The 24,531-nt window shown below is 43.3% G+C and overlaps 1 protein-coding gene across 1 annotated transcript in view; it reads right to left on the bottom strand.

Moving 5' to 3' along the window:
- myo9ab (myosin IXAb) overlaps window positions 1–24,531 on the bottom strand; it is a 108,749-nt gene that overhangs the window by 35,228 nt on the left and 48,990 nt on the right. The window contains exons 6-23 of the mRNA XM_079604649.1: window positions 19,849–19,902; window positions 17,778–17,875; window positions 17,248–17,374; window positions 15,675–15,764; window positions 12,290–12,406; window positions 11,369–11,503; window positions 9,917–10,038; window positions 9,193–9,334; window positions 7,889–8,090; window positions 4,869–4,982; window positions 4,052–4,133; window positions 3,641–3,745; window positions 3,497–3,536; window positions 3,226–3,348; window positions 2,554–2,634; window positions 2,365–2,475; window positions 727–849; window positions 371–520 (exon numbers count right to left, since the gene is read on the bottom strand). Of these exons, the coding sequence (XP_079460775.1) occupies window positions 371–520; window positions 727–849; window positions 2,365–2,475; window positions 2,554–2,634; window positions 3,226–3,348; window positions 3,497–3,536; window positions 3,641–3,745; window positions 4,052–4,133; window positions 4,869–4,982; window positions 7,889–8,090; window positions 9,193–9,334; window positions 9,917–10,038; window positions 11,369–11,503; window positions 12,290–12,406; window positions 15,675–15,764; window positions 17,248–17,374; window positions 17,778–17,875; window positions 19,849–19,902 (2,016 nt within the window). The remainder of the gene's footprint in view (window positions 1–370; window positions 521–726; window positions 850–2,364; window positions 2,476–2,553; window positions 2,635–3,225; window positions 3,349–3,496; window positions 3,537–3,640; window positions 3,746–4,051; window positions 4,134–4,868; window positions 4,983–7,888; window positions 8,091–9,192; window positions 9,335–9,916; window positions 10,039–11,368; window positions 11,504–12,289; window positions 12,407–15,674; window positions 15,765–17,247; window positions 17,375–17,777; window positions 17,876–19,848; window positions 19,903–24,531) is intronic.

The raw sequence follows: 24,531 nt of genomic DNA, 5'->3' as shown, positions 1-24,531 counted from the left end.
TTACAAAAGGAATAAACCACCCCTTTCAATCCGATCGAAATTTCAATCGGATCGAGCTCAATCGGATCAATTAAGGTGTTTACATGAAGGTTTTTCAATCCGATTGAGCCTTCAATCCGATTATAAGGGTCCATGTAAACGCAGCTACTGAGTGAAAGTTTATCATTTTGATGTGTTTTGTCCTGCCAATTTACACATTCAAACAATTTTAAAAGCAGTTTAAATCATGTTTAGCGTTCATTTAAACACTACATTCAGATTCATCGATCGGATTGAATTCAGTCCGATTGAAACAAAAGTTGTGCATGTAAACAAACCCACTGAGGCATTCTCCCTCATGGATAATTGTATCATTCTATAATAGATATACCTGGATGAGGCGAGCGGCTCGTCTCTGCCGGCTGAAGTGTGTTCTCTCCCGCTTCGTCCTGAAGCGTCTCTGCAAACACACGATCCTCCTCAACACCTCCTGATGAAGCTCGTCCTGAAGCTTCTGACGCAGATGCTCTCGCAGAAACACCTGCAGGAACACACACACACACACACACACACACTCAGGTCAGTGAATACACCCCTTTTGTGACGTTTTTCTGTGGGCGGAGCTTAACGCTTCCTCTAGCCGCTTCACTCACGCTAGTTAGCAAGTTATGTTAGCTTGCTTGTTTTTTAACAACGAAATCCGATTTCATCTTAATACAGAAGGGTCTATAGGGATGTGTGTGTTACCATGTTTCTGCCCACTTGATACCCGTCGGGCTCGAGGCCTGCGCTCTGCAGGAACCGTCTGGTGGACGCCTGCGTGCCGGGGAACCCAGCCGGTAGAAGCACGTGGAAATGATGAGCAAAGTCCTGAAGAGACACACAAGCAGCTCCGTGAGCCACACACACTACAGTCAGACATACCGATGCGACTGCACTGACACACACCTGACCTGGATGATGAGAACCGTCTCCTGTAGAGCTGTTTACAGCGGAATCATATGCGTTTCATAACTTACAAACTGTGCAGCATCAATACTGCTTTTGAACTGAATTGAATTTGTTTCATAATTGATGAAATCTGCAACATTGACTGTTCTTGAACTGAACTGAATTTGAATTTAATTGATTTTTTTCATAATGAAATTTGCAACATTGACACTGTTATTGAACTGAACTGAATTAACATTAAACTGAATTGAATTTGTTTTATAATTGATTAACATTGCAAAGCGGACTCTGAACTGAATCAACATTGAACTGGATTCAATTTGTTTAATAATTGATGAACTTTGCAACATCAACTGTTGTTAAACTGATATGAATTTGTTTAATAATTAATGAAATTTGCAACATTGAATGTTATTGAACTGAATTAAATCAACATTGAAATGAATTGAATTTGTTTCATAATTGATGAACTGTGTAACACTGACTGTTATTGAACTGAACTGAATTTGAATTTAATGAAATTGATAGAATTTTTTTCATAATGAAATTTGCAACATTGACGCAGTTATTGAACTGAATTTGTTTCATAATTGATTAAACTTTGCAAAGCTGACTCTGAACTCAATCAACATTGAGCTGAATTGAATTTCTTTCATAATTGATGAACTTTGCAAAATCGACTGTTGTTAAACTGATATGAGTTTGTTTAATAATTAATGAAATTTGCAACATTGAATCTTATTGAACTGAATTAAATCAACATTGAAATGAATTGAATTTCTTTCATAATTGATGAACTTTGCAAAATCGACTGTTGTTAAACTGATATTAATTTGTTTAATAATTGATGAACTGTGTAACACTGACTGTTATTGAACTGAACTGAATTCATAATTGATGAACTTTGCAAAGCTGACTGAACTGAATTAACATTGAACTGGATTCAATTTGTTTCATAATTGATGAACTTTGCAACATGGACTGTTGTTAAACTGATATGAATTTGTTTAATAATTAATGAAATTTGCAACATTGAATGTTATTGAACTGAATTGAAATGGTTTCATAATTGATGAACTTTGCAACATTGACGCTGTTATTGAACTGAACTGAATTTGTTTTATAATTGATTAACATTGCAAAGCGGACTCTGAACTGAATTAACATTGAACTGGATTCAATTTCTTTCATAATTGATGAACTTTGCAACATAGACTGTTGTTAAACTGATATGAATTTGTTTAATAATTAATTAAATTTGCAACATTGAATCTTATTGAAATGAATTAAATCAACATTGAAATAAATTGAATCAGTTTCATAATTGATGAACTGTGTAATACTGACTGAATTGTAAAAACATTAAACTGAATTTAATTTGTTTCATAATTGAACTTTACAACTTGACGTGTGTGTTGAATAGAGTTCCCTCACCTGAAAGCTGTACTTGACGCTGTATCCAGACTGCCGAATCCTCACGGTCTCCAGCATCCCGGTGTATCTCAGCTGTCTCAACACCAGCGTGTCGCTGAAGCGCAGAGGAAGCTACGAAACAACGACGCTAATCAAACCGCGCATCTAAACTCTAGTGGTGCCGTGACAGAAATAAGACGCGTCATCTACCTTTTCTGCATTCGACCGGATGCACTTCACGAAGTACGGCTCGGACTGCCCCAGCGTCTCCATCAGCTTGTTCAGAGAAACCTGAGAAACACAACACAAGTTTCAGGGCTTGAGTGAGTGTTCACGGAGGCGGAGGCTCACGTTAAACTTTTTTCTGTCTTGCCACTAGCTATGCTCAACCTAACGCTGAACAAGTGCGGGTATATTCATATATATACGTGACCCTCCTGGATCCCAAACCCAGTCTGGAGCCGCACGGGTATATCTGTGGCAATAGCAACTATACACTGTATGGGACAAAATTATCCATTTTTCTTTTATGCCAAAAATCATGAGGATATTAAGATCATGTTCCATGAAGATATTTAGTAAATGTCCTACCGTAAATATATAAAACATGTATTTTTGTAAGTGAATGCAGCACAATCGTGAACAAATGCACAACTTTAAAGGAGATTTTCTCAATGTTTAAATTTTTTTGCATCAGATTCCAGATTTTCAATAGTTGTGTCTCGACCAAATATTGTCCTATCCTAACACACCACACATCAATGGAACGATTATTTATTCAGCTTTCAATTCAATGGCCCATGTGACTGGTTTTGTGGTCCACATTTGATAATGTACCTTGTTTGTTCGTGTTGAAGCAGAATCAAATAATAAAAAGCTCACGTTGAACTGAGCGCTGATGCTGGGCGGCTTCTTCTTCTTGTGCAGGTGCAGGAGGGATTTGGTTATGCGGTCGTGAAGCGTCAGACAGCTCAGATACTTCAGTGATCTCACATCCAGCAGATGCTGAACACACAACAGAACCTCTGTCAAGTAAATTGTAACGTGGACTCGTGCGTTTTCTGTAAAGCTGCTTTGAAATGACGTGTATTGTGAAAAGCGCGATAGAAATAAATGTGAATTGAATAAAGCCAGAGTGGAGTAGAGCGTTTACCTTCGGGAGGCTGGGCTTGGTCTTGTAGTTCTTGTTTCGCCTTCGGGAGAGAGAGAGAGAGAGAGAGAGAGAGAGAGAGAGAGAGAGAGAGAGAGTGAGACGAGTGCATGTGGGCCGGAGGAACTGCTGGCGGGGGTTACTCACATCAGGATGCCCTGCGCTCGCTCCAGAAGCTTGTTGTTCACAGTGTTCACGAAGATCCCCTCCTCGTCGTGAGAGGAGAACCTCGAGCCTCGGACGCCACAGTCCCTGAGACAGCACACACACACACACACACACACACACACACACACACACACACACTGAACGACTGATGTGTGGAAAAACTCTCCTTTTGCTTTTCACACAGAGTTATACTGTATATGTCTGGAGGAAATGCTTCTTTAATTCACTAGATTGGTGATAGATAGATAGATAGGTAGATAGATAGATAGATAGATAGATAGATAGATAGATAGATAGATAGATAGATAGATAGATAGATAGATAGATAGATAGATAGATAGATAGATAGATAGATAGATAGTGTTTTCTGGCCCCTCCGGGCTGCCGTACCTGGACAGTTTCTGGCCGAGTGTGTTTGAGCCCTGCAGATCCGACAGTGGCGTACGCGGACTTCTTCTGCTGATACACGCATCTGTCCATCACGAGAGAGAGAGAGAGAGAGAGAGAGAGAGAGAGAGAATATTGCATAAATATTAGGAGCAACCCCAACATACAAGTAATGTTGTCCAAAATATTTTTTTCTACTAATATAAAAAGCCAATTTTGAAATTAATTTTGACACTTTAAAATTAAAATTATGTCATCATTTACTCACCCTCAAGTTATTTCAAACCTGTATTAATTTATTTCTTCTGCTGAACACAAAGGAAGATATTTTGAAGAATGTCAGAAACCAAACAGTAGTCTGTACCCATTGACTTCCATAGTAGGAAAAAAAAAATACTATGGAAGTCAATGGGTACAGTCTACTGTTTGGTTTCTGACATTCTTCAAAATATCTTCCTTTGTGTTCAGCAGAAGAAATAAATTAATACAGGTTTGAAATAACTTGAGGGTGAGTAAATGATGACATAATTTTAATTTTAAAGTGAACTATCCCTTTAAACACATTTAAAACCCACAATAAAGAGAGCGAGAGACACAAACAATCCCCTCGTGATTAATACCATTAGCAGACCGATGGCGAAACACATGAGCTGTGAACATTATGCAGCTCTGCTTATCAACAAACATGTGTTTTATGGTTTTAGTTCTCTATAAGCCCGGTCTGATCACGGGTCTGATCACGGGTCTGATGCCCGGTCTGATCACGGGTCTGATCACGGGTCGAGTGTTCGGGTCTCCCGCTGGAGAGGGATTGTCTCACTGTATCTGTCGTCCTTGCAGCGCTGCAGGATCTCAAGGCTCCGCTGGTGAACAGGGTGATGAAGGAAACTGAAGCTGTCCACAGTCTTCTGATTCTGAACTGGACCATCAGAACCTGGGACACACACACACACACACACATTTTATTAAAAAAAATTATACTTTGTTTGCCCTGACTTCATAAAATAGTTACATTGATGCCTGTCACAAAAAGAGGGAGGTTTTCTCACACACTCTCTCTCACTCTCTCACTCACACACTCTCTCAATCACACACTCTCTCACTCACTCTCTAAACTATAGGTAATAAACTGAATGTTGAAGGAGTCTGGGTGAGTTAGTCTGGCTGAGTTAGTCTGGCTGAGTTAGTCTGGCTGAGTTAGTCTGGCTGAGTTAGTCTGGCTGAGTTAGTCTGGCTGAGTTAGTCTGGCTGAGTTAGTCTGGCTGAGTTAGTCTGGGTGAGTCAGTCTGGATGAGTCAGTCTGGATGAGTCAGTCTGGATGAGTCAGTCTGGATGAGTCAGTCTGGGTGAGTCAGTCTGGGTGAGTCAGTCTGGGTGAGTCAGTCTGGGTGAGTCAGTCTGGGTGAGTCAGTCTGGGTGAGTCAGTCTGGGTGAGTCAGTCTGGGTGAGTCAGTCTGGGTGAGTTAGGTCTGGGTGAGTCAGTCTGGATGAGTCAGTCTGGATGAGTCAGTCTGGATGAGTCAGTCTGGATGAGTCAGTCTGGATGAGTCAGTCTGGATGAGTCAGTCTGGATGAGTCAGTCTGGGTGAGTCAGTCTGGGTGAGTCAGTCTGGGTGAGTCAGTCTGGGTGAGTCAGTCTGGGTGAGTCAGTCTGGGTGAGTCAGTCTGGGTGAGTCAGTCTGGGTGAGTCAGTCTGGGTGAGTCAGTCTGGATGAGTCAGTCTGGATGAGTCAGTCTGGGTGAGTCAGTCTGGATGAGTCAGTCTGGATGAGTCAGTCTGGGTGAGTCAGTCTGGGTGAGTCAGTCTGGGTGAGTCAGTCTGGGTGAGTTAGTCTGGGTGAGTTAGTCTGGATGAGTCAGTCTGGATGAGTCAGTCTGGATGAGTCAGTCTGGGTGAGTCAGTCTGGGTGAGTCAGTCTGGGTGAGTCAGTCTGGGTGAGTCAGTCTGGGTGAGTCAGTCTGGGTGAGTCAGTCTGGATGAGTTAGTCTGGATGAGTCAGTCTGGATGATTTAGTCTGGATGAGTTAGTCTGGATGAGTTAGTCTGGATGAGTTAGTCTGGATGAGTTAGTCTGGATGAGTCAGTCTGGATGAGTTAGTCTGGATGAGTTAGTCTGGATGAGTCAGTCTGGGTGAGTCAGTCTGGGTGAGTCAGTCTGGATGAGTCAGTCTGGATGATTTAGTCTGGATGAGTTAGTCTGGATGAGTCAGTCTGGGTGAGTCAGTCTGGGTGAGTCAGTCTGGGTGAGTCAGTCTGGATGAGTCAGTCTGGATGAGTCAGTCTGGATGAGTCAGTCTGGATGAGTCAGTCTGGATGAGTCAGTCTGGATGAGTTAGTCTGGATGAGTCAGTCTGGGTGAGTCAGTCTGGGTGAGTTAGTCTGGGGGAGTTAGTCTGGATGAGTTAGTCTGGATGAGTTAGTCTGGATGAGTTAGTCTGGGTGAGTTAGTCTGGGTGAGTTAGTCTGGGTGAGTTAGTCTGGGTGAGTTAGTCTGGGTGAGTTAGTCTGGGTGAGTTAGTCTGGGTGAGTTAGTCTGGGTGAGTTAGTCTGGGTGAGTTAGTCTGGGTGAGTTAGTCTGGGTGAGTTAGTCTGGGTGAGTTAGTCTGGGTGAGTTAGTCTGGGTGAGTTAGTCTGGGTGAGTTAGTCTGGGTGAGTTAGTCTGGGTGAGTTAGTCTGGGTGAGTTAGTCTGGGTGAGTTAGTCTGGGTGAGTTAGTCTGGATGAGTTAGTCTGGATGAGTTAGGTTGGCTGCATGCAGTGATGTAACTCACCGCTGGTCGTCCTCTTCTCCGTGTGCCGTGTTAGTCTGGATGAGTTAGTCTGGATGAGTTAGTCTGGATGAGTTAGTCTGGATGAGTTAGTCTGGATGAGTTAGTCTGGATGAGTTAGTCTGGATGAGTTAGTCTGGATGAGTTAGTCTGGGTGAGTTAGGTTGGAGGAGTTAGGTTGGAGGAGTTAGTCTGGAGGAGTTAGTCTGGAGGAGTTAGTCTGGAGGAGTTAGTCTGGAGGAGTTAGTCTGGATGAGTTAGTCTGGAGGAGTTAGTCTGGAGGAGTTAGTCTGGAGGAGTTAGTCTGGATGAGTTAGTCTGGAGGAGTTAGTCTGGATGAGTTAGTCTGGATGAGTTAGTCTGGAGGAGTTAGTCTGGATGAGTTAGTCTGGATGAGTTAGTCTGGATGAGTTAGTCTGGATGAGTCAGTCTGGGTGAGTTAGTCTGGATGAGTTAGTCTGGATGAGTCAGTCTGGATGAGTCAGTCTGGGTGAGTCAGTCTGGATGAGTCAGTCTGGATGAGTTAGTCTGGATGAGTTAGTCTGGATGAGTTAGTCTGGATGAGTTAGTCTGGATGAGTTAGTCTGGATGAGTTAGGTTGGGTGAGTTAGGTTGGAGGAGTTAGTCTGGAGGAGTTAGTCTCGAGGAGTTAGTCTGGATGAGTTAGTCTGGAGGAGTTAGTCTGGAGGAGTTAGTCTGGAGGAGTTAGTATGGAGGAGTTAGTCTGGAGGAGTTAGTCTGGAGGAGTTAGTCTGGAGGAGTTAGTCTGGAGGAGTTAGTCTGGAGGAGTTAGTCTGGAGGAGTTAGTCTGGAGGAGTTAGTCTGGATGAGTTAGTCTGGATGAGTTAGTCTGGAGGAGTTAGTCTGGAGGAGTTAGTCTGGAGGAGTTAGTCTGGATGAGTCAGTCTGGATGAGTCAGTCTGGATGAGTCAGTCTGGGTGAGTTAGTCTGGATGAGTTAGTCTGGATGAGTCAGTCTGGATGAGTCAGTCTGGATGAGTCAGTCTGGGTGAGTTAGTCTGGGTGAGTTAGTCTGGGTGAGTTAGGTTGGCTGTATGCAGTGATGTAACTCACCGCTGGTCGTCCTCTTCTCCGTGTGCCGTGTCCCAGACTCCCGGAAGGCGACGAGCGCTCGGAAGAAGGCCCGGATCACGGCCCATCTGAAGGTGGCCACCGGGTCGAGTCCCATGAGGCCGCAGATCAGCGCGTTCCGGCTGCTCTTCAGCAGAGCCACGATATCAGGACGCATGTGGTCCGTGTTCTTCTCACGGAAGTCCTGCGGGACAACACACACTCTCACGGTTATCAGCTTTAGGATGACCTTCAATATATGGGTCAGTCACACATATACGGGAAACGTGTTTTTAGGATCATTTCCCAGCAAGCAACAGTCCGGCTGGGAGGAACACACTTCTACACAAAATAACCTTGAGTTTGTTGTTGTCTGATGAGATGTATGATATTCCATCATGTAAGTAAAGTCAACAGTGATCACATGGTGTTTGGTTTCATTTCTACACTCACTTCTGTTCTGTGTTATGTAATTGATGACGAGTTGATTACGTCAGGCTGTGTTTGGACGTTTATTAGACGTCTTTAAAATGCAAAATTGCTTGCTGGGTTCTTTTTTTATTTTTCACCATTTTTATCATGCATACTGCAAAATAGTCAGGTTAGTTTACTCGTACACCAGGGTTATTATAGGAAACTATAACTAAAACTGTGAAAAAGCATTTTTGTTACTTCAAAATAAAATATAATTTCTTTTTTATTTATTTGTTATGTGCCAAGGCAACATCTTATTCAATTTAGTTTAGTTGCTATATCAAAAAGAATTCTAGAAATTATATAGACATAGTTATATAGTGTGTGTGTGTGTGTGTGTGTGTGTGTGAGAATGTGAGCATGTGTGTGTGTGTGAGAATGTGAGCGTGTGTGTGTGTGTGTGTGTGTGTGTGTGTATGTGCGTGTGAGAATGTGAGCGTGTGTAAGTAAGTGTGTGTGTGTGTGTGTGTGTGTGTGTGGATTTAACCCTCTCTGCCAAACGTGCTCCAAGATACACTCGTAGCCGAGGGGCCAATCCAACCAATCAGATTAAACCGCAGAATTAGGTCACTGAAAGTGGTGTGTGTGTGTGTGTACATACATATGCAAATGCTTACTACTTAATCTCACACACACACATGGAAGCTTGTTTCTGCTACAGAATTAAAAAATGTAATTACAATTCTGAGACAAAAGTGAAATATAAATGTGCAGTTCTGACTATTTTTATATCACAATTGTGACTTTTTTCTCAGATTTGAGAGATACAAAGTTATTTTAAACTTAATTCTGTGGCAGGAAGCAGGCATGTTCTCTGAAACGTGGGTTCTGACCTTGACGCCGTACTTGACCTTGCCGGCGTAGTGGCGTATGATGAAGGCCGGCTCCATGACGGCGGGGAACTCGATGAAGGCGCTTCCCTCGTGCTGACGCTTGAACTTGTCCAGCAGAGTTTGATTCGACGCCTGCGGGAAACTACACACCAACAACTCCTTTATTCATGATGAAATATACATCATCTGAAAGCTTTAAAACTCTTAAGTCATCATTTTTTATGATAACAATGTTTCCAATATATGATAACTGCAGTGTGATATCAGTGTGTGACCCTGGACCTCAAACCCAGTCTGGAGCCGCACGGGTATATCTGTGGCAATAGCAACTATACATCGTATGGGTCAAAATTATACATTTTTCTTTTATGCCAAAAATCATGAGGATATTAAGATAATAGATAATAAAAAGATATTTAGTAAATGTCCTACTGTAAATATATAAAACATGTATTTTTGTGAGTGAATGCAGCACAATCGTGAACATAAATGCACAACTTTAAAGGAGATTTTCTCAATGTTTACATTTTTTTGCTCCTCAGATTCCAGATTTTTAATATTCATATCTCGACCAAATATTGTCCTATTCTAACAAACCACACATCAATGGAGAGATTATTTATTCAGCTTTCATGTGATGTATACATCTCAATGACCCTTTGACTGGTTTTGTGGTCCAGGGTCACAGGTATAGTGTGTTTTGTGTAATGTGGTTGAGACGCACTTGCACTCTTCGTCCAGCAGGTGGAGCAACGCCGTGGGCTTCTTACTGATGAGGTTAATGCAGGCCGTGTTGTCGATGTACTCGATCATGTGCCAACTGATGCCCTCAGACCGATACTCCTCCTGAGTCACATGATCAATTATCAGTGTCACATGATCAACTCTAACCCATCACATGATCAATTATCAGTGTCACATGATCAACTCTAACCCATCACATGATCAACTCTAACCCGTCACATGATCAATTATCAGTGTCACATGATCAACTCTAACCCATCACATGATCAACTCTAACCCATCACATGATCAATTATCAGTGTCACATGATCAACTCTAACCCGTCACATGATCAACTCTAACCCGTCACATGATCAACTCTAACCCGTCACATGATCAACTCTAACCCGTCACATGATCAACTCTAACCAGTCACATGATCAACTCTAACCCGTCACCTGATCAACTCTTAACCCGTCACATGATCAACTCTAACCCGTCACATGATCAACTCTAACCAGTCACATGATCAACTCTAACCCGTCACACGATCAACTCTAACCCGTCACATGATCAACTCTAACCAGTCACATGATCAACTCTAACCCGTCACATGATCAACTCTTAACCCGTCACACGATCAACTCTTAACCAGTCACACGATCAACTCTAACCTGTCACATGATCAACTCTAACCAGTCACATGATCAACTCTAACCCGTCACATGATCAACTCTAACCCGTCACATGATCAACTCTTACCCGTCACATGATCAACTCTAACCCGTCACATGATCAACTCTAACCCGTCACATGATCAACTCTAACCCGTCACATGATCAACTCTAACCCGTCACATGATCAACTCTAACCCGTCACATGATCAACTCTAACCCGTCACATGATCAACTCTAACCCGTCACATGATCAACTCTAACCCGTCACATGATCAACTCTAACCCGTCACATGATCAACTCTAACCCGTCACATGATCAACTCTAACCCGTCACATGATCAACTCTAACCAGTCACATGATCAACTCTAACCAGTCACATGATCAACTCTAACCCGTCACATGATCAACTCTAACCCGTCACATGGTCAACTTTTTTTTACTGTAATATAGTCAAATATTAACAGGGATAAATTTCATAACATCAAACATGAGGCCACAATCTGGCTACTCAAATGAAATGATAAATATCAGAGTAATAAAACTAAACTAAATACTTGAACAAACAAACAAATTGATGTTTAAGAGTAGTATTTTTTTCCCCCTTTTCTGTATGAATTATTGCTTTACACTCTCAGAACAAAGCAGAATCTGTCTCTCTTCAAAGCTGAGTCCGCATTAGGATCCTCCAGGATATATTAATATAATATTTAGACCGCATATATAAATGCCTCAGACACCAGCACTGGTCACAGAAGCGAGAGGAGTCGGGCTTCACCTGCTCCAGCTTGAAGATGTGCTGGTTGAAGTAGTGCTGCAGCGTCTCGTTGGCGAAGTTGATGCAGAACTGCTCGAAGCTGTTGTTCTCGTAGTCCTCGAAGCCGAAGATGTCCAGCACCCCGATGGACAGGATCTGAAACCCCAACACCAGTGATGAGCACCAGAGACACATCGGCAGGAGAACTGGGAAGCTCACCACACTCTCACTTTCAGGACGTGTGAAAGCCATCCCTCAGAAATCACTCAAGAAACATGTCTCATTATCATCAGTGTTGAAACAGTTTTATGTCAGGAGTCTTTCATTAATATAAAGTTTTTATGTGAATTATATTGTAACATTAAACACCACCGTTCAAAAGTTTGGGGTCAGTAAGAATTTCTATTTTAATTTTGGGGGAAGAAATCAATACTTTTATTCATCAAGGATTAATTAAATTGATCAAAAGTGACAGTAAAGACATTTATAATGTTACAAAAGATTATATGTTCCTTTTGAAGTTTCTATTCATCAAAGAATCCTGAGAACAAACAGTTTTCAACATTAATAATAATCATAAATGTTTACAGAGCATCAGATCATCATATTATACTGATTTCTGAAGGATCATGTGACACTGAAGACTGGAGTAATGATGCTGGAAATTTAGCTTTGATCACAGGAATAAATTACACTTTAAAATATATTAAAATAGAAAATAGTCATTTTAAATAACTTTTTTTTATAGCCTTGGTGAGCAGAAGACACTTCTTTTAAAAATCTTAAAGATCCAAAACTACCTTTCATACAGCGTATTACAAATAAAATACTTTAGTATGGAGCAGCGGTGATGATTTGTGAAGGTCAGGAAACAACGTGTGTGTGTGTGTGTGTGTGTGTGTGTGTGTGTGTGTGTGCGTGTGTGTGTGTGTGTGTGTGTACCTTGGCCGAATCCTCCAGGTCTTTGTTGTAGAGCAGCGCGTGATTGGTGCGGAAGACGATCCAGTCGAACAGAGCGCCGTACAGAGACTTAGCCATCGAGTCCCTCACTGTCCCCGCCTGCACACACACACACACACACACACACACACAAGCGTCAAACACCCGCAGCATGAACACTACTGTCTCAGATCCTCCACTGGACACCCGACGTTTATTGAAAAATAAAGATCAAATAAGAGCAATAAAATCAGTCTCCCCGAGTCTGAGTCCCCCCGAGTCTGAGTCTCCCCGAGTCTGAGTCCCCCCGAGTCTGAGTCTCCCCGAGTCTGAGTCTCCCCGAGTCTGAGTCTCCCCGAGTCTGAGTCTCCCCGAGTCTGAGTCCCCCCGAGTCTGAGTCTCCCCGAGTCTGAGTCTCCCCGAGTCTGAGTCTCCCCGAGTCTGAGTCCCCCCGAGTCTGAGTCTCCCCGAGTCTGAGTCTCCCCGAGTCTGAGTCTCCCCGAGTCTGAGTCCCCCCGAGTGCGAGTCTCCCCGAGTGCGAGTCTCCCCGAGTGCGAGTCTCCCCGAGTGCGAGTCTCCCCGAGTCTGAGTCCCCCCGAGTCTGAGTCTCCCCGAGTCTGAGTCCCCCCGAGTCTGAGTCCCCCCGAGTGCGAGTCTCCCCGAGTGCGAGTCTCCCCGAGTGCGAGTCTCCCCGAGTGCGAGTCTCCCCGAGTCTGAGTCCCCCCGAGTCTGAGTCTCCCCGAGTCTGAGTCCCCCCGAGTCTGAGTCTCCCCGAGTCTGAGTCTCCCCGAGTCTGAGTCTCCCCGAGTCTGAGTCCCCCCGAGTCTGAGTCCCCCCGAGTCTGAGTCTCCCCGAGTCTGAGTCTCCCCGAGTCTGAGTCTCCCCGAGTCTGAGTCCCCCCGAGTGCGAGTCTCCCCGAGTGCGAGTCTCCCCGAGTGCGAGTCTCCCCGAGTGCGAGTCTCCCCGAGTGCGAGTCTCCCCGAGTGCGAGTCTCCCCGAGTGCGAGTCTCCCCGAGTGCGAGTCTCCCCGAGTCTGAGTCCCCCCGAGTCTGAGTCCCCCCGAGTCTGAGTCTCCCCGAGTGCGAGTCTCCCCGAGTCTGAGTCTCCCCGAGTGCGAGTCTCCCCGAGTGCGAGTCTCCCCGAGTGCGAGTCTCCCCGAGTGCGAGTCTCCCCGAGTGCGAGTCCCCCCCGAGTCTGAGTCCCCCCGAGTCTGAGTCCCCCCGAGTCTGAGTCTCCCCGAGTGCGAGTCTCCCCGAGTGCGAGTCTCCCCGAGTGCGAGTCTCCCCGAGTGCGAGTCTCCCCGAGTGCGAGTCTCCCCGAGTGCGAGTCTCCCCGAGTGCGAGTCCCCCCGAGTCTGAGTCCCCCCGAGTCTGAGTCCCCCCGAGTGCGAGTCTCCCCGAGTCTGAGTCTCCCAGAGTCTGAGTCTCCCCGAGTGCGAGTCTCCCCGAGTCGGAGTCTCCCCGAGTCGGAGTCCCCCCGAGTCGGAGTCTCCCCGAGTCGGAGTCTCCCCGAGTCTGAGTCTCCCCGAGTGCGAGTCCCCCCGAGTCTGAGTCCCCCCGAGTCTGAGTCTCCCCGAGTGCGAGTCTCCCCGAGTGCGAGTCTCCCCGAGTGCGAGTCTCCCCGAGTGCGAGTCTCCCCGAGTCAGAGTCTCCCCGAGTCGGAGTCCCCCCGAGTCTGAGTCCCCCCGAGTCTGAGTCTCCCCGAGTGCGAGTCCCCCCGAGTGCGAGTCCCCCCGAGTCTGAGTCCCCCCGAGTCTGAGTCCCCCCGAGTCTGAGTCCCCCCGAGGGCGAGTCTCCCCGAGTCCGAGTCTCCCTGATTTGCGCTTTTATATATTGTATTATATATACACTGAGTCTCAGATCCTCCACTGGACACCCGACGTTTATTGAAAAATAAAGATCAAATAAGAGCAATAAAATCAGTCTCTCTGAGTCTGTCTGAGTCTTTGTGTATCTCTGAGTCTCTGTGAGTCTCTGTGAGTCTCTGTGAGTCTCTCTGAGTCTCTCTGAGTCTCTCTGAGTCTCTCTGAGTCTCTCTGAGTCTCTCTGAGTCTCTCTGAGTCTATCTGAGTCTATCTGTGTCTCCGAGTCCCTCTGTCTTTCTCTGAGTCTCTCTGTCTCTCTCTGAGTCTCTCTCTGAGTCTCTCTCTGAGTCTCTCTCTGAGTCTCTCTCTGAGTCTCTCTCTGAGTCTCTCTCTGAGTCTCTCTCTGAGTCTCTCTCTGAGTCTCTCTCTGAGTCTATCTGAGTCTATCTGAGTCTATTTGAGTCTATCTGAGTCTGAGTCTGAGTCTATCTGAGTCTATCTGAGTCTATCTGAGTCTATCTGTGTCTATCTGTGTCTCCGAGTCCCTCTGTCTTTCTCTGAGTCCCTCTGTGTCTCTGTGTGTCTCTGTGAGTCTCTCTGAGTCTCTCTGAGTCTCTCTGTGTCTCTCTGTGTCTCTCTGAGTCTCTCTGTCTCACACTGAAGACAGAGTGTCTCTGTGTCTCTGTGAGTCTCTCTGTGTCTCTCTGAGTCTCTCTGTGTCTCTGTGAGTCTCTCTGTCTCTCTCTGTGTCTCTCTGAGTCTCTGTGAGTCTCTCTGGCAGATGATTTAAACATGCACAAATCTCCTTCAGCATGTGTGAAGCCCATAAAGCTGCCAAGAGCGCTGCTTACTGAACCTGAACGAGCCAAAACACATAAAACTCTCTCCCCACTCTCCAGTTTCTGACGTCCCGTAAGAAAAGCTAAACGAGAAACGGGCCTCGTGTCGCAGGGCATTCTGGGATACAGCGAAGCTGATTGGCTGTTCAGAGGCTCAAGGACGTTCAAGCCAAAGGTTTACGGATTCAAACGGCAACTGTCTTCATAATATAACACAACCTCATGCCCAGCGTTGCAGAAGTAACTCCTGCATTATTCATTTGTTGTTTTATTTTTAGCTTAATTCTGGAGGAGGGACGAAACATTATATAAAACACCCCCTGCATGATTCATTATTTACAACACTTTAACATTTATGATCACACACTCAGAAACAGTGGAGGAGAAACGCAAAATATTACAGGAAGGTGTGTGTGTGCGTGTTTTCTGAACCACTGAGATTTTCAGATAAACCACTGAGTTATAAACACACACACACACACATAGTTTGAGGCTGTGTGTGTGTGTGTGTGTGTGTGTGTGTGTGTGTGTGTGTGTGTGTGTGTGTGTGTGTGTGTGTGTGTGTGTGTGTAAAGCATGAAGAGATTCGCCCACGGCACACAAAACACAACTTTAAACAAAAGTCAAGATTTTATAATACTTGTAATAATACGTAGTAAAAAGACGACCGTTCTCGATCACATCAGCATTATCCAGGTTTCTTAAGTGTGTGTGTGTGAGTTCAGGAGTGTGTTTCTAGTCTCACCTCAGCTAGTTTATACGGCACAATCAGTCTCTCTCCCACCGTCACCGTCTTGCGTGTCGTCAGAGCCTCGAAGAGCATCTCCTCCTTCACCTGGACATCACAACAAACAAACCATGAGAACTGCACATTTACTATCATAATGCTTAACTCTGCAAATCTATCTGTGTTTGGACACTATGTGAATAAAATGTTGGGATGTACAGCATAAACACTGGGAACTTTCATGAAAAACCCACGACAGACACGTTTGCTTGTCTTAGTGTGCAAGTGTTTCCTTATAAAAGCCTTGAATGCATATAAAAATCACATTTTGTCCCATTAAATCACATAAGCTCTCATAAAAATGTGTTTTAGTGCTTTGTGTGTAATGGTGTGTTTTCTGCGGTGGGCAAAACCCTTTACACCAATATTACTATAAAGTAAAATATTGTAAAAATGAAAAATAAACGAGGAAACTAAAGCTCAAAGTACAAAGGCTCCGCTCCTGCAGCCAGAGTAAATCAAACGTGTTATTGCAACGGTGTGTGTTTAAACAGGAAGGTGTTGGACGACCATCAACGGACAGCAGAATAAAAAAAAAATAAAAAATAAAAATAAATTGGATTAAATAAAATTAATAAATAAATAAATAAAAAAAGGGAAAAAAAGCGTTGGACGAAATATAAAGGGTTGGACGAAATATAAGCGTTAAAATAATTAATTAAAATAAATAATACAAATAAATAATTGAAAAGAGACAAAGTTAATAAAAATAAATAATTAAAAAGAGACAAAGTTTATCAAAACATTGCAAGTTAATAAAATAAAATAAAAAGCGTTAGACGAAATATAAAGCGTTAAAATAAATAATTAAAATAAATTATAAAAAACAGACAAAGTTTATCAAAACATTGCAAGTTAATAAAATAAAATAAAAAGCGTTGGACGAAATATAAAGCGTTAAAATAAATAAATAATTAAAATAAATAATAAAAAAACAGACAAAGTTTATCAAAACATTGCAAGTTCATAAAATAAAAAATAAAAAAATAAAAAGCGTTGGACGAAATATAAAGCCTTAAAATAAATAATTAAAAACAGATGAAGTTTATCAAAACATTGCAAGTTAATAAAAAAATAAAAGAAAAAAAATAAATAATAATAAATAAAAAAATTGTTGGACGAAATATAAAGCCTTAAAATAAATAAATAAATAATTAAAATAAATAATTAAAAACAGACAAAGTTTATCAAAACATTGCAAGTTCATAAAATAAAACAAAAATAAAATAAAAAGCGTTGGACGAAATATAAAGCGTTAAAATAAATAATTAAAATAAATTATAAAAAACAGACAAAGTTTATCAAAACATTGCAAGTTAATAAAAAAAAAAAAATAAAAAAAAAATAATAATAAATAAAAAAATTGTTGGACGAAATATAAAGCCTTAAAATAAATAAATAAATAATTAAAATAAATAATTAAAAACAGACAAAGTTTATCAAAACATTGCAAGTTAATAAAAAAAATAAAAATCTGATGTTAGGTTGAGGTGAAATGGGCTGTTATTGGCCGTGACTCAGCAGGGCTCACCTCCAGGAGTTCAGAGACGATGGGAAGCACCTCCGGGTTGCAGATGTCGATGGAGTCGTCTCGGTACGTCTTCTTCTTGTAGCGGATATTCCCCAGGTGAAGGATCGCAGACAGTAACGAAAAGATTCTGCCGAAAACAGTCAAACATCACAATAAAGGAAAGAAAACTGACAGTAGTGTGTGATTTGATAGAGTAATAGAGCATATGCATTGCCGTCACTGAGTGGCAGAAGAGCTGAAGAGTTAACAGGGCCGATTATCAGTTTAAACTAAAGGTTGGACTCGATATAGTGTTCTTACGACTTACCAAAGATATTGACATGCAGCAGGAATCGTGTTTCCCACATTTATATGATTTCAACGCCGGGGAAATACATAAAGCTACAATATAGGCATAATTCCATGAATTTCGGCCGCTCAGTGTGTGTAACCCCAGTGACTCCGCCCTCTAATGTCACGTCAGCCAATCGCGTGGCAGCAAACCTGAATGCACAATATGATTGACAGGCAGAGAGTGTTTTAGAACTCACAGTTTTCTGGTGGCGGGGAGGAATCCCACCATCTCCATGGCCAGCTGGAGTCTCTCGAAGTCATGCTTCAGATCTTCACCCTCCACCGCGCAGCAGTCCTGCGCCAAACACAACACACACACACCTCTGAGTGATCAGAAAATGATATTAATAATAAGCTTTAAATGAAGACGTTTGAAAAGCAGCTGAGCGTGAGAGGAAAGCCGCAGTTCAGAAACAGAAGTGTGCAGAGGAAGTGATGCGGTGAGAGAGACAGGACTTCCTGTTGACCCTAATAATAACTAATAATGATTCACATCTCTGGCTTCAGCGACTGGATCTTTAATTATCGTGTGTTTTGTGTTGGTGTGTTAAATTAAACAATATAAAATAGTAAAATAAAATTAAAAATAAAATAGAAATAAAGTAAAAAATAAAATACAATACAATTAAAATTAGAATATAAAATAGTAAATTAAAATTTAAAATAAAATAGAAATAAAGTAAAAAATACAATACAAAACAATTAAAATTAGAAATAATATAAAATAGTAAATTAAAATTTAAAATAAAATAGAAATAAAGTAAAAAATACAATACAATAAAAATTAGAAATAATATAAAATAGTAAAATTAAATTAAAAATTAAATTGAAATAAAGTAAAAAAATAAAATACAATACAATTAAAATTAGAAATAATATAAAATAGTAAATTAAAATAAAAATTAAAATAAAAAGAAAGAATTATTGTTAAAAAAATGATCGATTGGATCATTAATAATGGTGTGTTGTGTGTTGGCAGAGTGTGTTTAGACGCAGATCTCAGGATTTATAATCTCAGAATCTGAGACTAGTTTCTAATATTACATGTTGATCCCAGTTAAACCAGTTTAAACCAGTCTGAGGACCATGAGGAAGCAGCAGTGTCTGCTTTCAGCGCTGATGATACATAACTATCATTTCAACAGCAGAACTGTGATGTGTTTGTGGATTCAGTCGTCGGAGAGCAAACATATAAAAGAGGAATCAATAAAGCTTTCACTCAGTTCCACAGGACAAAAATAAACAATACAAATAAATAAAATAGAAATATAAAACAATATTATTCATTATTAATTACGTATTTTAAATTAAACAATATAAAATAGTAAAATAAAATAAAAACTATAAATGAAATAAAGTAAATAAAAATAATAAAACAAAAGATAAAAATATATATACAATAAAAGAGAAATTTAATAAAGAAAATACAATAAAAAATTAAAAATAAAATACAAATAAAATAAATATAATAAAAAATAAAATAAAATAAAATATAGTATTAAGTAATAAATTAAAAGAAAAAATAAAGAAAATAATAAAGGAAAAAAGAGAAAAGAAAATAATTAAATATATATATTTAAAAGATTATTGCAGCAAATTAATGAAACTTAAAAGGTTTTTGTTAAAATCCGGATCAATTCAAACAAATAAATAAATATATAAAACACTTCCAGGAAAAATAAATAAATCTTAAATATTACCAACCTGAATGCTTACAACAGAGGAACAGTAGAAGCAACACACACGAACCAGCAGCAGAAACACACACACACACACACGAACCAGCAGCAGAAACACACACACACACACGAACCAGCAGCAGAAACACACACACACACACGAACCAGCAGCAGAAACACACACACACACGAACCAGCAGCAGAAACACACACACACACGAAACAGCAGCAGAAACACACACACACACACGAACCAGCAGCAGAAACACACACACACACCAGCAGCAGCAGCAGAAACACACACACACACACAAACCAGCAGCAGAAACACACACACACACACACACCAGCAGAAACACTGAAGACAAACACACACACACGAACCAGCAGCAGAAACACACACACATGAAGCACTGGGTTCTGGAACAGAGCCGCTGTTACACTGATTTACTACACACTCAATCTGTGTGTCGACTAATGAATTAAGTGACTGTCTTCATCAAGCGCTGCTAATCAGGTTCAGTCGTTTACACAGAACACACACACAGAACAGAAGATGTGAACTCACACACACACACACAATACTGACCAGCTCAGTCTCATAGTAATTTCCCCAGTGCTGTCTGTGGACTGTCTTTGTTATCTGGAAGACAGACAGACGATTATGAGCGGCAGACAGATCATCTGTCTCACACACACACACACACACACATTCTCTCTCTCTCTCACACACACACACACACTCTCACTCTCACACACACACTCTCACACTCTCACTCTCACTCTCACTCTCACACACACTCACTCTCACACACACTCACTCTCACACTCTCTCACACTCTCACTCTCACTCTCTCACACTCTCACTCTCACACTCTCACACTCTCACTCTCTCACACTCTCACTCTCACACTCTCACACTCTCACACTCACACTCTCACTCTCACACACACTCACTCTCACACTCTCACTCTCACACACACTCACTCTCACACTCACACACACTCACTCTCACTCTCACTCTCACACACTCACTCTCACACTCTCACACACACTCACTCTCACACTCTCACTCACACACACTCACTCTCACACTCTTACACTCACACACACTCACTCTCACACACACTCACTCACTCTCACTCTCACACTCTCTCACACTCTCACACACACTCACTCTCACACTCTCTCACACTCTCACTCTCACACACACTCACTCTCACACTCTCACTCTCACACTCTCACTCTCACACTCTCACTCTCACACTCTCACTCTCACACTCTCACTCTCACACTCTCACTCTCACACTCTCACACTCTCACTCTCACACACTCTCACTCTCACACTCTCACTCTCACACTCACTCTCACTCTCACACTCTCACACTCTCACTCTCACACACACTCACTCTCACTCTCACACTCTCACACACACTCACTCTCACACACACTCACTCTCACACACACTCACTCACTCTCACACACACTCACTCTCACACACACTCACTCTCACACACACTCACTCACTCTCACACACACTCACTCTCACACACACTCACTCTCACACTCTCACACTCTCACACACACTCTCACACACACTCCATCAATGAAACATGCAGTTACAGGAACACTCTCACTCTCTCACACTCTCACACTCTCACTCACTCTCACTCTCACACTCTCACACTCTCACACTCTCACACTCTCACACTCACACTCTCACTCTCACACACACTCACTCTCACACTCACACACACTCACTCTCACTCACACACACTCACTCTCACACTCACTCACTCTCACACTCTCACTCACACACACTCACTCTCACACTCTTACACTCACACACACTCACTCTCACACACACTCACTCACTCTCACTCTCTCTCTCTCACACACACACACACACACACTCTCACTCTCACACACACACTCTCACACTCTCACTCTCACTCTCACTCTCACTCTCACACACACTCACTCTCACACACACTCACTCTCACACTCTCTCACACTCTCACTCTCACTCTCTCACACTCTCACTCTCACACTCTCACACTCTCACACTCTCACTCTCTCACACTCTCACTCTCACACTCTCACACTCTCACACTCTCACACTCTCACACTCACACACTCACACTCTCACTCTCACACACACTCACTCACACACACTCACTCTCACACTCTCACACTCACTCTCACACTCTCACACTCACTCACACACTCACTCTCACACTCTCACTCTCACACACACTCACTCTCACACTCACACACACTCACTCTCACTCTCACTCTCACACACTCACTCTCACACTCTCACACACACTCACTCTCACACTCTCACTCACACACACTCACTCTCACACTCTTACACTCACACACACTCACTCTCACACACACTCACTCACTCTCACACTCTCACTCTCACACTCTCTCACACTCTCACACACACTCACTCTCACACTCTCTCACACTCTCACTCTCACACACACTCACTCTCACACTCTCACTCTCACACTCTCACTCTCACACTCTCACTCTCACACTCTCACTCTCACACTCTCACTCTCACACACACTCACTCTCACACTCTCACTCTCACACTCACTCTCACTCTCACACTCTCACACTCTCACTCTCACACACTCACTCTCACTCTCACACTCTCACACACACTCACTCTCACACACACTCACTCTCACACACACTCACTCACTCTCACACACACTCACTCTCACACACACTCACTCTCACACTCTCACTCTCACACTCACTCTCACTCTCACACTCACTCTCACACTCTCACACTCTCACTCTCACACACACTCACTCTCACTCTCACACTCTCACACACACTCACACACTCACACTCTCACTCTCACACACACTCACTCTCACACACACTCACTCTCACACTCTCACTCTCACTCTCACTCTCACACTCTCACACTCTCACTCTCACACACACTCACTCTCACTCTCACACTCTCACACACACTCACTCTCACACACACTCACTCACTCACTCACACACTCACTCACTCTCACACACACTCACTCTCACACACACTCACTCTCACACACACTCACTCACTCTCACACACACTCACTCTCACACACACTCACTCTCACACACACTCACTCTCACACACACTCACTCACTCTCACACACACTCACTCTCACACACACACACTCACTCTCACACACACTCACTCACTCTCACACACACTCACTCTCACACACACTCACTCTCACACTCTCACACTCTCACACACACTCTCACACACACTCCATCAATGAAACATGCAGTTACAGGAACACTCTCACTCTCTCACACTCTCACACTCTCACTCACTCTCACTCTCACACTCTCACACTCTCACACTCTCACACTCTCACACTCTCACACTCTCACACTCACACTCTCACTCTCACTCTCACACACACTCACTCTCACACTCACACACACTCACTCTCACTCACACACACTCACTCTCACACTCACACACACTCACTCTCACACTCTCACTCACACACACTCACTCTCACACTCTTACACTCACACACACTCACTCTCACACACACTCACTCACTCTCACTCTCTCACACTCTCACACACACTCACTCTCACACTCTCTCACACTCTCACTCTCACTCTCACACACACTCACTCTCACACTCTCACTCTCACACTCTCTCACTCTCACACTCTCACACTCTCACTCTCACACACACTCACTCTCACACTCTCTCACTCTCACACTCTCACTCTCTCTCTCACACTCTCACACTCTCACTCTCACTCTCACACTCTCACTCTCTCTCTCACACTCTCTCACTCTCACACTCTCTCACACTCTCACACTCTCACACTCTCTCACTCTCTCACTCTCTCACTCTCACACTCTCTCACTCTCTCACTCTCACACTCTCTCACTCTCACACTCTCACACTCTCACACTCTCACACTCTCACTCTCACACACTCACTCTCACACTCACACTCACTCTCACACTCTCACACTCTCACTCTCACACACTCACTCTCACACACACTCACTCACTCTCACACACACTCACTCTCACACACACTCACTCTCACACTCTCACACTCTCACACACACTCTCACACACACTCCATCAATGAAACATGCAGTTACAGGAACACTCTCACTCTCTCACACTCTCACACTCTCACACTCTCACTCACTCTCACACTCTCACACTCTCACACTCTCACACTCTCACACTCTCACTCTCACACACACTCACTCTCACACTCTCTCACACTCTCACTCTCACACACACTCACTCTCACACACACTCACTCTCACACTCACACTCTCACTCTCACACACACTCACTCTCACTCTCACACTCTCACTCTCACTCTCACTCTCACACACACTCACTCTCACACTCTCACTCTCACACTCACACTCTCACTCTCACACACACTCACTCTCACACACACTCACTCTCACACTCACTCTCACTCTCACACTCTCACTCTCACACTCTCACACACTCGAACTCTCACTCTCACACTTACTCTCACACTCTCACTCTCTCTCACACACACTCACTCTCACACTCTCTCACTCTCACACACACTCACTCTCACACACACTCACTCTCACACACACTCACTCTCACACACACTCACTCTCACACACACTCACTCTCACACACACTCACTCTCACACACACTCACTCTCACACTCTCACACTCTCACACACACTCTCACACACACTCCATCAATGAAACATGCAGTTACAGGAACACTCTCACTCTCTCACACTCTCACACTCTCACACTCTCACACTCTCACACTCTCACACTCTCACACTCTCACACACTCACACACTCACTCTCACACTCTCACACACACTCACTCTCACACTCTCTCACACTCTCACTCTCACACTCTCACTCTCTCACTCTCACTCTCACTCTCACTCTCACACACACTCACTCTCACACTCTCACTCTCACACTCTCACTCTCACACTCTCACTCTCACACTCTCACTCTCACACTCTCACTCTCACACTCTCACTCTCACACTCTCACTCTCACACACACACTCACTCTCACACACACACTCACTCTCACACTCTCACACTCTCACTCTCACACTCTCACTCTCACACACACTCACTCTCACACTCTCTCACTCTCACTCTCACTCACTCTCACACACACTCACTCACACTCACTCTCACACACACTCACTCTCACACACACACACTCACTCTCACACACACT

The sequence above is a fragment of the Phoxinus phoxinus genome (assembly GCF_949152265.1).
Source record: "Phoxinus phoxinus genome assembly, chromosome: 25".
Classification (NCBI taxonomy): Eukaryota; Metazoa; Chordata; class Actinopteri; order Cypriniformes; family Leuciscidae; genus Phoxinus; species Phoxinus phoxinus.
Note: the sequence above shows the minus strand (reverse complement) of the source record. Positions and strands in the feature narration are given on the sequence as shown.